This window comes from Dipodomys merriami, unplaced genomic scaffold (assembly GCF_024711535.1).
Source record: "Dipodomys merriami isolate MVZ:Mamm:240054 unplaced genomic scaffold, mDipMer1.0.p SCAF_45, whole genome shotgun sequence".
NCBI lineage: Eukaryota > Metazoa > Chordata > Mammalia > Rodentia > Heteromyidae > Dipodomys > Dipodomys merriami.
Window position 1 is genome coordinate 10467204 of NW_027206013.1, and position 14594 is coordinate 10481797.

Below are 14594 nucleotides of genomic sequence, written 5' to 3' on the forward strand. Positions count from 1 at the left end.
AAAAGGTTAATGGAACCTAGTAACAAATGCTAGGCAAATTTTATTTAACTGTAATGAGAAGTTTAATTAAGATCTGATAAGGCCAAATTAACTCTTCACCTCACTGTCTTCAACTCACAACTGCTACAGGTATAAAAAATTATATATATATATATATATATTTTGTATATATATATATACACATACATACACATTGAAGGAAAATTCTGATTTTAAAATAAAAAAACCTATTTGGGAATAACACCTAAGTTGAACTAAAAGGAACCTCCCAAGTATATTACAATAGCCCAGATTTCTTTGTGTTGTGCTGGTATTGCTTGAACTTCAAACCATGAGCTTCAAACCTTTGCTCGTGGCTAGTATTCTACCTTGAACCATGCCTCCACTATAACGTTTTGCTGGTTAAATGGACATGAAGTCTCCAGGATTTTTCTGACAAGGCTGGCTGGCTTCAAACTTTGATCCTCCACATCTCAACTCCTGAGTAACTAGAATTACAGACACGAGCCACAGCTCCGGGCTCAATGGCCCACAAGCTTAACAGTGTGTGTAGCTCAGTATTCAAAGGGAGTGAGAGGCCATGGGGAAGGGAAGGGACAGGACAGATTGGCACAATCTACATACAGACTGGCACATGTGTAGCTCTGCAACTCCTGAGAGAGGAGTCTAGAGAGAGGAATGACACACCTGTGTTCACAGATTCAGAGGCCAGCTCAGGGCCTGACCTACAGGCCCAGCCCCCAGTTATCTTCTCAGGAAAGCAAGCAGCTCAGCCTGGACCAGATGTCTGCAGCCAGAATGGTCTTCGAGACAACTCCACGCTGCCACCTAGTGCTCTGTGGGAGGAGGGGGGTGAGGTGCTCGAGTTTTTACCGTGGCTCCGCTGTGTACCACCATATAAAACGAGGCGGCTCGCCTCGCAGTCTGTCTTCTCATGCACCCAGCTGGGCAGAGCAGAATAAACACAGTGTCTTCCTGCCAGGACTTTAGCATAGGTGAAATGAGACCCACACAAGGGTGTAGCTGAGCACTCAGTTCACGTCCTCCATCCCAGCTTTATTTTCCTCCTCAGTGACTTCCAGTCTTGTCTGCCAACAGAACATCAGCCTTGGGGCAGGAGTTTTGTCTGTCACACCCACTGCTGTATTCCCTCATGCCAGAACAAAGTTTGGCACACAGTAGGAGCTCAATAAACATTTGATAATAAATGGCTCCTTGGTTTAGAGATTGGGTAGAGGGGTACCGAGGCTGCTTGAAAGTGCTTCTGCCGCCAGCTGCAGAGGAAAAGGGCAGGGAGGATGCTTCGTCCTGTTTACGGGATGTGGTCCACGACCACTCTTGGCTGCTCCATGCAAGACAACACGGAAAACTCGATGTACACGAACTCCATGGCCAGCCGGGGCACGCTGGGCATTGTGAGCCAAAGGCTAGGAAGGCCTGCCCTCCAGAGTCCTTGGTCTGCTGGAAAGGGCTGACAGCTCATTCACACCCTACACTCTGCATCGTGATGGCAAACATGAACTGGTTCTTGTGTGTGTACGCACACGTGTGCTTGGTGTGTGTGTGCATGCACGTGCATTAGCAACGGAACCCAGGGACTTGCACATGGATGTAAGTGCTCTCCCATTGAACTACACTCCCAGCCTGACAAATGTGTACTGTTTTTAAAGGCTAAAAGTTTGCAACCACTTGTTTTGCAGCAATGGGTGATTTGACAATAACCGACACACATGACCAGAGGCAGCATGGAAGCCAAACACAGAACCTGGACACGTTGCAGGGGCAACCTCTCCCCAGGACTCTCCTAGACAGATCAACAGAGATTATGAAGGCCAGGCTGAAATCACTCTTGGGCAAGAAGAGGGGAATCCTAGAGAGTAGATGGGGCACAAGACAGGTGCTCAATGAAGAAGAGGAAGTGTGGCCCTCAGGGCAGGGACAGGCTGACTCTGCCCATCCCCGCCCTGTGGAAGGGAGAGAAGACAAAACCATATTTCCAGAAGCTGAAGGCAGAATAGGGTTCCCGTGAACCCCAGGTCAAGACCAGAAGGGGAAGGAGTACTGAGGACAGCAGAGAGAGGTGGAAGGGAGTTTTACAGTTTACCACTGAAACCAAATAAAACAGAGAACAAAGCTGCGTGCTGTGGTGTGCACCTGTCATCCCAGCTACACAGGAAGCATACATAGGACTACTATCCGGATATATGACCAGGCATATGCATAAAATGCTATTTAAAAAGTAATTAACGCAGCCGGGTGCTGGTGGCTCACGCCTGTAATCCTAGCTACTCAGGAGGCTGAGATCTGAGGATCACGGTTCAAAGCCAGCCCGGGCAGGAAAGACCATGAGACTCCTATCTCCAATAAACCCACCAGAAAACCGGAAGTGGCGCTGTAGCTCAAGTAGTAGAGCTGAAGAGCTGAGGGACAGCGCCCAGGCCCAGAGTTCAAGCCCCATGACCGACCAAAAAAAAAAAGTAATGAATGCTATAAGGGCTGAAGTTGGGACTCAAGTGGTACATACTTGTCTAGCAAGCCTAAAGTCCTGAGTTCCATACCCAGTACTGCCAACTCCCTCTCCCAAAACAAAACAAGAAATACCAGATTAAAGAAAGAAGCCCTCACTCCCAATCCATACACTGGGGACTCCACTACCATCTCCTCTCCCCAGTGCTCTGCCTGGCGCACAACCACTTGTATCTGATGCCAGCCTGAGCCAGCTCCCAGGATGGCAAGGGAGCCAGGAGCTGTGCCAGCAGTGCCATCTGCTCACCGATTCCCACAGTCTGAACAGCTCCCCTTCCAGAAGAGCCCAGCTCAGGCCCAGCAGCAAGGAACGAGGAGAAAACCTGGGCTCTGCCACTGGGCACCAATTGTCTATGTCTGAGTGAGAGATGGTTAGTTCCTGAGACTTTTCTAGAAGGCCTTCAGAGAAACTGTCAAAATCCCTCCAGGGTACATTGGTTTATATCTTATAGAAACAGAGCTGAAGTCAGGAGGGCTGCTCCCAGGCACGGTGCTTACCCACAGTGACCCTCCAAGGCCAGGACACAGCACTGCCAAGAGGCGAAACTGCATTGAGCAATACCAAACAGCCCCAAGCCCATGAGCACACTATTCTGTGCAAAGGGCTTCAGACCAGCTGCTAGCTACCCCACAGAGCCCCAGGAACCCACACCGACACAGAGCTCTGCCCCAGAGCCTCTGGGCACTTATACAGGCATGGAAGTTTGAATGTGGGCATAGGAACCAGAAGCTACATGCATGCCTGCCCGACTTGGAGCTCCTGCTATTTTCACAGGCCTGCAATGTCTGCAAGGCCCAAAGTCCCCTCTTCAATTGTGTAGGTGCTGTTGGCAGGCAGAGAATGAAGCCTGCCAGGGAAGAGAGCACTTGCAGTCAGGACTATGACAAAACACACAGCAGCCACAGGGTGGTAATGACAGCCTCTGTCACAAAGAAACACACTGATGACAGTGGCTGGACGGGCACTTGAATAGGCCAGTGGGAAAGAAACAGACTAGGGACAGGGCGTGGGGAGGGACAGGGCGTAGTCCCAAAATCAAATGGAGAAACAGTACATGCCAGAGGATGGGAAGGAAAGGGGGACCAGGAGGGAGAAGCACCAAGGGCCCTGCGGTGCCACGCTCTGGGAGAAGGGTAGGTTGATGGATGAACCTGAGATGCAATGGGAGGTAAGGGAATGAGGCCAGGAGGCACCAAGGGGACACAGAAGAGGACCGCAGGTCCTCAGGAGAGGACCTCAACCCAGGGATCCAACAAATTGCTGTGCATGGATGACTCCGACTTGGACGACTGAAGAACTAAACTATCCCCACATCCATGGGCCAGGGACTCAAGGATGCCCTACAGATACTAAACTGTGCAGGTACTCAAGTCACCCATTTAAAATGGCTTCCTGTTTACATGGAACCGGCTTACAATCTCCCATGGACTTTAAATCATGCCTTGATTGCTTAAGACCCAACTATTAGTAAACACTTCGTAAACAGTTGCTATCCTGAATTGTTTAGGAAAAACTGTACATGTGCTGGCCAGCAACATTGTAACAGCCTGGGTGGTTGGAACCTGGGGATGCGGGAGCAAGAATACAGAGGACTAGGCATAATAAATAATGGACTGAGAGAAGGAGAGGGAAGCCCCTGCTCCCCTAGTTTTTCTCCCTGTCAGCATTCTTTAGGAACTATAATTCAGCCAGGCATGGTGGTTCATACCTATAATCCCAGAACTTGGGATGGTAAAGCAGGAATTTCACAAGCTCAAGCTGAGCTATACAGTAAAACCTGTCTCAGGGAAAAAAGAAAAAACAAACAACAACAGTACCTCCTAGATCAATATGAAGCAGAAAGGAATCTCTCCCTCAATTCTGCCAAAACACAAACCACCACAGACCCCACAATGTTTGTCTACAACAGACTTGGCGTAAAAATGCAAATAAGGTTCAAAGGTTAAACCAGGACAGAGAACCTTCCTGTTTGGGAAAGGAACAGAAAGTAGAATGGTATTCTTTGCCTAAAAAAGACCAGGGGTCAGTGACTCACACCAGTAATCCTAGCTACTTAAGAGGCTGAGATCTGGCTGGCCGATGGTGGCTCATGCCTGTAATCCTAGCTACTCAGGAGGCTGAGATCTGAGGATCACGGTTCAAAGCCAGCCCGGGCAGGAGAGACCATGAGACTCCTATCTCCAATAAACTACCAGAAAACCGGAAGTGGCGCTGTAGCTCAAGTGGTAGAGCGCTCGCCTTGAGCTGAAGAGCTGAGGGACAGCACCCAGGCCCAGAGTTCAAGCCCCATGACCAACAAAAAAAAAAAAAAAGAAGAGGCTGAGATCTGAGAATTGGATTTGGAACCAGCCTCAGCAAAAAAATCCATAAGACTAGCAAAACAGCTAGCAGTGATGCTGTGGCTCAGTGGTAGAGCCTTGAGCAAAAGCAGCTCAGGGACAGGGCTAAGGCCCTGAGTTCAGCCCCAGGACTGCCACAAAAATAAAAATCAGGGGGCTGGGAATGTGGCTTAGTTGTAGAGTGCTTGTCTAGCATGCATGAAGCCCTGGGTTTGATTCCTTAGTACCACATACACAGAAAAAGCCGGAAGTGGCGCTGTGGCTCAAGTGAGAGTGCAAAAAGAAGCCCAGGGACAGTGCTCAGGCCTGAGTTCAAGCTCTAGGATGGGCTAAATAAATAAATATCAGGCCAGGTGCCAGCGGCTCACATTGTCATCCTAACTACTCAGGAGGCTGAGATCTGAGGATGGCAGTTTGAAGCCAGCCTGAGAAGGAAAGTCAGCGAACCTCTTATCTCTAGTTAATCACAGAAAAAGCTGGAAGCAGAACGGTAGCTCAAGTGGTAGAGTGCTAGCCTCGAGCAAAGGAGCTTAGGGATAGTACACAGGCTGGGAGTACCTCCCCACCCCCCCCCAAAAAAAAACCAAAACCCCAAAAAACAAAAAAGAGGGATGATCTGTGAGGACAACTGAATCAGGACTTGGATAAGCTCAGAAGCCAGCATCTCATCCTGGGTGAGAGGCTTGGTCCCCAAGAGGAGCTCCAGGTGTCGCCAATGGCATTGAAGACCTGCTGTGAGCCCAGAGTGACCTGAGGCTCCAAGAGACAGCTGCCTGGAGTTAGCCAGGTTCTGGGCCTGTCACTGAGCCACCTGCCTGTCCTGAGACAAGTACCCTCACCTGCAAGTTCAGGACAGCTGGTTCACCAGGACAACTGGCCTGGTCTCCAGAAAGGTCATATGGTCTTCCTGGGGTTTAGAAGTGAGGGAGCGTCAATCTGAATGTGGTTATTTCTCACATGCAACCTTCTTGCTTGCTCCCCACCTGGAATCAGTTAAAAATGCCTTCCTTTGGGGCTGTGTTGAAGATAAAGCAGGACAACACATAAAGCTGGGGTGAGGTGAGTTCCAATCCATCCTTTGGATTGAGTCCCTCCAGGCAGGAAAGGGGCCTTTGCCAGCGAAAGCGGACCACATCCACGTTTCTTCACAAACTGGGATAGCTCTTAACTGTACACTCCTCCAAACAATAGGCTGTCAGCTCAGGAAGGGTAATTAACAGACCAATTCACTGCCCAAAGACAGTCCATGGAGCAAGCTCAATGCTAAACTGGGACCAGAGTCTGGAAAGGGGTAGGTGGAAGGTAGAAGGAATTCTAACCCCAGGAAAGGGCAGTGAGGGTGCAGGGGAGGGGGCAGGGGGTGGCACACAGCTGCAGAGGCCCTGAGGGCCAGTCCCAGGGGCCAGCAAACTCCTTTCCCAGTTCCGGTCTGGATTCCATTTCCCCTCTTCCTCCACCAGATGCTGAAGCAGTAAGACCCATTACCACTCCTACTTGTGAGCTCAAAGGCTTTGGCTTCTAGCTTGGGAACCCAGGCCTTGGCCCTGACCAGACCCAAACCCTAGGGGTAAAAGAAGCCATTTGTCCTCTGCCCTGAGCCGAACTAACATTCTAAACAAGACCCAGCCACTATGAAGAGACATCTCTGATTTTTGCATGCTACTATATCCCTAGCCCCATAATCTTTACAAACAGGGGGTGCCACAATCATCAAGATCAGCTTCCCTCCCTTTGCTTGAACATTAGAAAACTTCAAAGATGGGATGAGCATATTTCCCCCACTTCTGCATGAGTTTAGGCCAAGAAAACATCCTGCTCCCAGCAATGAATGGCTGACCCCAATTTCTGAATACTTCTTTCCTCTCCCAACTAATGTTCTTCCTCCTCATAAGATAAAACAGATATTTGTTTTTAAGGAATGAAATCCTTGATGGTTTGTTTATGGTGCTGATGTTCTAAAGTTCGCTGACCTCCACGCTACAAAGGAATGTTGTATAATGAAGTGAGTGCCTGCTCTTCTGTAAACCGGCAAATACCAGAACAAAGGGAAGGCTCTCATTTCTGGCTAGAGAAAAAAAAAAAAACAAAAAAACAAATGTCTTTGGGATCTACTTGTGAATATAGTACATAGGAATACATTATTAGGGATTTTAAAAAATAAGCATAGATAGCTGAAGATTTCTCACAAGTTCATGCAAATAGCCCACCTTGAATTAGCTGATTAACTAAGAGGCTGAAGATCAATTTCAAACTAGCGGTATATTTAACCGGAAAAGGAAAAGCTAACCCAAACAGGATAGGAAAGTGAGGGCATACTATAGAGGCTATTTTTTAACCACACAGGAAAAGTCTACAGGAAAATACACGAAGATGCTTAGCATGCTAAGATGGCAGAATAACTGCAACACTTTCTTTCTAAATGTGATATACTGTTATTACAGCTGCTTAAAAGGCGGGGTTGGAGCTTAGTCATACAACTTAACAGGTTTAAGGCCCTGGGTTTGATTCCTAGCATCACCCGTCTCCCCGCCCCTACCATCTACAGTTAAATATGTCCAATTAAACCTGTCTATGGTTAAATATGTTCAATTATTATTTTTTTATCTCATTTCATTTTGAGACAGGGTCTTGTCTGAGGCTGAATTCACAATCCCGTCTCCCAAACTGCTATGATTCCAAGCGTGCCTTCACCCAGCTTTTAACACTGTAGTTATGCAGTTTTGTAAGCATGACTTTTATGCTTTAAGGTAAAAATTTTAAAGCACTAAAAAAAAAAAAAAATTTTTTTTAATCCCAGTGCATTCCTGAGGGCTTTTCCTTCCCAAAGGCAACAAATGTAACCCTTCCATGCTTGGAAGAAAGACTGAAGAAAAAAAACTGAAGAAACTCAAATACAATCTGCTTACCTGAGGTTTAACTTTCGTTCTTCATCGCTGCCAGCCTCCAGCTACAGGGAAAGAAAGACAATGTCACACCAGACAGCACTCTTGGGTGGCCTCGGCCTCAGCCAGCAGCTCACGTTCTCTTCCCTGGTGTCCAGAGAGTAGATAAAAGACATCCAGGAAACCTGGCTACTTCTGAACAGCCCTGCCCTTTCCTCCCCAACCTGCTCTGCTGCTCCTTTGAGGAATTTCCAGATTTCTAAATGTTTACGCACATTCTTGCCACCATCCGGGGGACGGGCCCTTGTGAACACAGGATTTCCTAACTGGTGTCGCTACCCAACCATCTTTTAGCCCTCAGCTTTCAACTTCCCAAAACTTGTTCTGGATCTTATCCTGTTTTGCTTTTAAGGAAAGGGGCTAGGATCTTAAGAGAATGCATCCCTTCTGTCAAAAGCAAGGCAACAGCTAAACAAGAAACTCCATTTGAATCCAAAGCCAGCTTGGGCTACACAGTTGACCCTATCTCAAAAAAAAATAAAATAAAAAATCCAAAGTGGTATAGTGAGTGTTTCATGCCGATCAGCCTACCTTCCTGGGAGGTGGAGATGGGGGTGGGAGAATCATGGGCCCAGGCCAGCCCAGGCCTCTCAACCAATGGATGGGCACAATGGCAAACTACTACCATCGCCAGCAACACAGGGAAGCACACCCAAGCTGGCCTGGGCAGAAAGTAAGACCCTATTTTGGACATAACCAATGAATGCAGCCAGTGAATCACACCTGAAATCTCAGCTACTCAGGAGGCTGAGACCCGGAGGATCATGAGTAGGAGTCTGAGAGATCCATCTCCAATTAACAAAAGAAAACAACAACAACAAACCACTAGATTAGAGGTTCACAAGGTAGAGCACTAACTATGAGCAAGAACATGAGACCCTGAGTTCAAGCCCTGGTATTGGCACACAAAAAGGAAAAGAACCAATGCAGAAAGGGACTAGTGGTATGGCTCAAGTATAGTGTGTGTGCTTAGCAAGCGTGAGGCCCTTAGTTCAATCCACAAATGTAAAAAACTTTAAAAATTCCAAATAATAAAACTCTGTCCCAAAGGGGGCTCCATACCTATCACCTCACAGCTACTAAGAATACTGAAGCAGGAAGATCCTTGAGTCCAGGAGTTCAAGACCAGCCTGAGCTAGAAGATCCTGTCTCAAGAAATAAAAACAAGCAAAACCAGTCCATTTCAGCAAGACTTGTACCACAGAAGGCAGCCAGGGGTTAGGCTGTGGAGCTCAAAAGCTTTTGCTGGTTCTCAGAAAAACTTAAATATTTAATATGAATCATTGGAGACTGTTAGTTTATTTATATAATTGACAGAAAAGAATATTCGATATTTCTAAAAGCCAAAGGCCAAGAGGTTGATCTCCAAAATTAACTCTGACTTCAGCCTCCATCACAATTTTTCTTTATTTCACTTTTGTAGAAGAATTCACATCCCCAGGGCCTCCGCATCACAGGGCCTTCGCACGTCTGCATGGTACACAGAAGGTGCCCACCGAATGGAATGAGAATCCTGGAACAGCATCTTGGTCAGGAGGGATGCGAGGCTGACTGGGGACAGAAAGGAGGCCAACGTCGGGGGCAAAACAACAATCTAGCGCTTTAAGGAGGGAAGTGGTCATCTCAACCAAGAATAAGCCCACCACAGGCCCTGCATGACCATGTGTGTATGTAATGACATGGCCTCACACACCAGGGCACCTTCCCCGACATGTCCTATCCTACACTGAGAGGCAGTGGGAAAGCCAGGGAAGGCTCTGTGGACTCCAGACCACAGAGCTGGGCCATCCATCCTGCAGGGCGGCAAACGACACAGCCATATTAACAACAAAGGTGGACGCCAGCAAGTCCCCTGCACCAGGAACACTGGGCAATATCTGCCATGGATTTTGGAGGGTGCTATTGCTACCTAGTAGGGAGAGAACTAGAGGCTTTAAAACATTCCACAGGACAGGACAGCCCCCATCATGGAGAATGTTCTGGTCCCATGTGTTAGAAACCTCCCTGCAAGTGCCTGGAGATCTGCCCATGAAAATTTAGTCACTTTGAATAGTGGTCAAAAATAACAATGTGAGCCATCTCTTCCTGCAGACCGCTGATTTATCTGTGCCTCTTTGCTGCCTGTTCTCACAAAGGAGTTGAGATTAGGTTAACAGGAAAATGACATACATGAGATAATTAAAGAATGAGGAAGAAAAAAAAAATAACCAAGAGGGGAGTTGCTTCAGGGCAAAGGGCTGTGATTTCCCTGCCTTTCCCACGCCTCACAGCCAGCCCGGCTGTGTCAGGAAGCAGTTTTTCTGACTCACAGAAGGAGTTGCATTTTGATGAGTGATGCAGTGATTTGTGGGCACAAACTTCTCCGTCACCCTCTGAGGTACTCCGGTGAAGGGCAACGTTTGGCCAGTTATTCCTGAGAAGCTACAGATGCCAAAGAACCCCATAAGAGGTAATGTGGGTGTCTGGACAAGCTGGGGCACAGACAAAGGGGAAGGCAACTGGAGAAAGGATGGACTACAGTCTGGAAGATTCTTGCCTTCCAAGGTACATCCCAGCCCCTGCTCCCTCATGGGGCCAGACATGTGCCAATGTACTGAAGTAACAGAAAAGCTGGCTGCCGTTTCAGTCTGTTGATATCACTGGCAATTGATAATACATGTTTTATAATTTAAAATGTGTCTAATAGAAGCAAAATGTGGTACAACCAAAGAGTATTATTCAGCCACAAAAAGGAATTAAATACTGGCACATACTACAATGTGGATGAATTTTGAAACCATAATGCTAAGTGAAAGAAGCCAGACATAAAAGGCCATATTATGCACAATTCTTCTTAGATGAAACGGTCAGAACAGGCAAATCCTGAGAGAGAGAGCAAGAGAGCGAGGGAGAGAGAGAGGGAGGGAGGAAGAGAGAAAGAGAGAGAGAGAGAGAGAGAGAGAGAGAGAGAAAGGATTAGTGGGCAATAGTTAATGGCTATGTTTGCTTCCTGGGGTGACGAAAAGGTTCTGAAATTAGTGGTGATGGTTGAACAATCCTGTGAATATACTAAAGAACCACCAACTTGTGAGCTTGAAACAGTGAGTGGACAGTACAGGAATTCTATCTCCACTGCAAGATAAAAGAGGAATTGAAAAATGTGTCTGAGACAGGAGCAGATCACTTCCCCCAGCTCTCAGTAGTGTGTGTGTGTGTGTGTGTAAGAATCTGAGATAGAGTCTGGGAAGGTGGCTCAGTGGTAGAGCGCTTGCCTTGCATGCATGAGGCCCTGGGTTTGATTCCTCAGCACCACCAGAGACAGAGACAGAGACAGAGACAGAGACAGAGAGAGAAAGAATCTGAGATTAGGGTCTGGGAAGGTAGCTCAGTGGTAGAGCGCTTGCCTTGCATGCATGAGGCCCTGGGTTTGATTCCTCAGCACCACATAAGCAGAAAAAGCTGGAAGTGGTGCTGTGGCTCAAGTGGTAGAGTGCTAGCCTTGAGCTGAAGAGCTGAGGTACAGCGCCCAGGCCCAGAGTTCAGGCCCCACGACCAACAAACAAACAAACAAAAAAAAGTGAGATTAAGTGCATGAAAGTATTTTGTAAAACTTCCAGACTGGCAGTAACAGGAGTGATTAGGAGAACAGAGCGCTGCAGGGCAGGGTCACCAGGACAACCTAACCTAACTTTTGGTTGCAGAAAGAGACCACCAATATTCTTTTGCCTCTAATCCGTAGGCAGGAGTGGGAGGCTTTACCTCACAGCTACTCTGCAAAAGTTCTTGCCAGTCCCAGTAAGGAGAAGCTGAAGAGCTGTAAGGGGGGAGACGTCTCACACGGTCACACACAACCCTTCCCATGTTGACAGTGGATCTGCAGCTCCAGAGTTGGCCTACCCCAGATGCTGGCTGGCTACTTCCCTGGCCTGCAGGGCTGCTGCTCTGTTCTCTCCACAGAGCTAAGGGGCTCCTGCTGCCCTGCCGTCTACAGTCGGCTAGGAATTTCGCCTTTAGGGTTCTCCAAGAGAAGGTGGGCCAGCCTTCAGCTGCTGCTGTGACCAACTCCAAGGATGAGGCCCTGGCCTTGGGCAGAAAGCCTCATTCTGCAGACTCATAGGGGAGGCACTTGCCCCAATTATTCCAGAAAACATAGAGCCCACTAAACCAGGGCCTGGTCACCGGCACGGAGCAGCTATAACACCCTCTGCCCCGTAGCAGTCTGAAACCCCCCCAAGCCCCAGAAAGGCCTAGAAAACACGCCGATGAAGACCGAGCGGAAGGATGGAAAAGGAAAACTCCATTCCCAGCCACGCACGGACACAAGAGCCAGCCCCGAGCCCCAGAGCATGCTCAGTGATGGTCACGCAGGGACACAGGGACCCACCCAGAAGACACGGCCACCACCCCCCGGGGCCGGCCGCCAGGGCGACAGCCTGGCAGCCGGGCAGGGTCGGGCCCCGGTGGGCACGACGCCCCGGCTTCCCCGCAGGCCGCTCCCGCCGGGGGTCCCCGTCAGTCCCACCCAGCGGAGCCCCGGGTCCCCTCCCCGCACGCGCGGCCCAGGCCCCGCGCCGGCCCCGGCTCACCTCGCTGTTGCTGGCCGAGGAGGAGGCGGCGCTGGGCGTGGGCGAGCGCTGCAGGGTCACCAGGGCCATGGCTGCCGCGTGGGGCGCGGGCGCCGCCGAGGCCTGGAACTAGAGACGCCGCCGACGCCGCCGGGCCGAGCCCGGGGCCTCCAGGAGCCGCGCGCGGGCGGGCGGGCGGGCGGGCGGCCGGGCCGAGCCGGGCCGGGCCCGCCCCTCGCCCTCAGCGTCCGTCGCCCCCGCCCCGCCGCCTCCCGCGCCGGCGCGCGCGCCCCTCCCGCTGAGCCGGAGGGGGTAGGGGGAGCGGAAGGGGGCGTGTCCTCGAGGGCGGGTTGGAGGAGGGGTTGAGCTGGCGGGGCGGAGCCGAGCGGACGGTGAGGGGCGGGGCAGGGAGGAGGGGGCGGGACGGAATAGGCAGAGGAGGGAATGGAAGGAGGGGCGGGGCCGAAGGGGCGGGGCGGAACACTGCGCACGCGAAGAGGAAGCTGCGGGCCGGCTCTCGCTTGCCTCAATTGGCCTTGGGTATCCGGGCGGGGGCGTGGCCACCATGAGGACCGCCTCCGGAAGTCGGCCTGCGGAGCTGACCAGGGTGGGAAAACTGAGGCCTGTGGACTACGTGGTCCAGACTCTTCAGGGGATGATGCGTGCAATGACTCAGAAATAAAAGAATTCCTCTTGCTAGACTTTGCAGAAATTCAATTCGTTTACTCATTCATTTATGAACCATTTGTTGAGCTTCTACTGAATACTAAGCGTTCAGTATACAAAAGTGAGCAAAGATTAGGCCCATTCTTGGGGATTTGATTGAGGTTCCTGAGATTATTGCATGCACTTAAAAATTAGTTTGCTAGCCGGGCGCCGGTGGCTCAGGCTTGTCATCCTAGCTACTTAGGAGGCTGAGATTTGAGGATCACGGTTCAAAGCCAGCCCAGAAGGAAAGTCCATGAGACTCTTACCTCCAATGAACCAACAGAAAACCAGAAGTAGCACTGTGGCTCAAGTGGTAGAGCACTAATCTTGAGCTGAAGAGCTCAGGGACAGTGCCCAGGCCCAGAGTTCAAGCCCCACGACCGACAAAAACAAACAGAAAACACCAGAAGAAGTGGTGCTGTGGCTCAAGTAGTAAAACGCTAGCTGTGAGCACAAAGAGGCTCAGGGACCAGAGCCCAGGCCCTGAGTTCAAGCCCCACAACCAACCAAAAAAAATTGGTTTGCTTGTGGAGGAGGCTAGTTTTGTAGTAGGGTGCTTACCTAGTATGCTCCAGGCCTAGGATTTGAAAGCTTTGCTTCTAAGTGTCTAGAAACTGGAATTTTGGACCCCAGGCCCAAACTCCAGGACTTCCACTTGCCCTTGTCAGCCAAGTAAAGACTCAGGTGAAGAGCAGGGAAAGGAGATTTTATATCACAGCATGAGCATGCCATGAAGGCAGCACTTTAGTTCCTCTTTATGTGTGTTTTAGGCTACAGACATGAGCTTCAGGTATTATAGACAAAGAATTGGGGGGCTGGGGGAGGCAGTGGAAGGGATGATTTATGATGATTAAACAGTCTTGGCCAAAGTATGGCATGGTTGGTCATTATCTTAGTATTTGTTTGGGGAGAATTCTGGAGAATTGCTAGCACTGTCAGCACTCCTTACCATCAATAAGACATAGATGCCGGGTAGGTGGTCTGTCCTTAAGGGTGATTTTGACTGGCCCTCATAAAGATAATGTGTCCTTCCCAGATTCCAAGTTGATTGCCAATTGAGTGCAGAGAGAATAGTTTACTGTAGCTACACTTATGAAATGGAGGCAGAGATGTCAAGCTTTTCTCCTGCTTTGAGTTAATTCCAAGGCCCAGCAAAAGCAGCTTTTAAAGGAGATTCTGGAGAAGTTGTTATTTCTGTCATCCCTTGAGGCAGGCGACAAGTGATTGTTACCTGGGGGTGGGGGTGGGGGTGGTCCTTTCTGAACAAACTTCCAGTCCCTTTCCTTATTGGCAATTCCTTCCATCCTTTCTTCTTCTTCCTTTTTTTTTTTTTTTTTTGGTCTGTCAAAGGGCCTGAACTCTGGGCCTGGCACTGTCCCTCAGCTCTTCAGCTCTACCACTTGAGCCACAGCACCACTTCCTGCTTTTTCTGCTTATGTGGTGCTCAGGAATCTAACCCAAGGCCTCAAGCATGCAAGGTAAGCACTCTACCACTGAGCCACCTTCCCAGCCCCCATCATCAGTGCTGTCCTTC

At 49.6% G+C, this 14594-nt stretch overlaps 1 protein-coding gene across 1 annotated transcript in view; it reads right to left on the reverse strand.

The window, feature by feature from the left end:
• The window catches only part of Ssh1 (slingshot protein phosphatase 1), a 54727-nt gene extending 42244 nt beyond the window's left edge, over positions 1-12483 (reverse strand). Inside the window, exons 1-2 of the mRNA XM_069994660.1 lie at positions 12374-12483; positions 7773-7813 (exon numbers count right to left, since the gene is read on the reverse strand). Coding sequence (XP_069850761.1) covers positions 7773-7813; positions 12374-12442 — 110 coding nt within the window. The 5' untranslated portion in view covers positions 12443-12483. The remainder of the gene's footprint in view (positions 1-7772; positions 7814-12373) is intronic.
• Positions 12484-14594: the final 2111 nt, after the last annotated feature.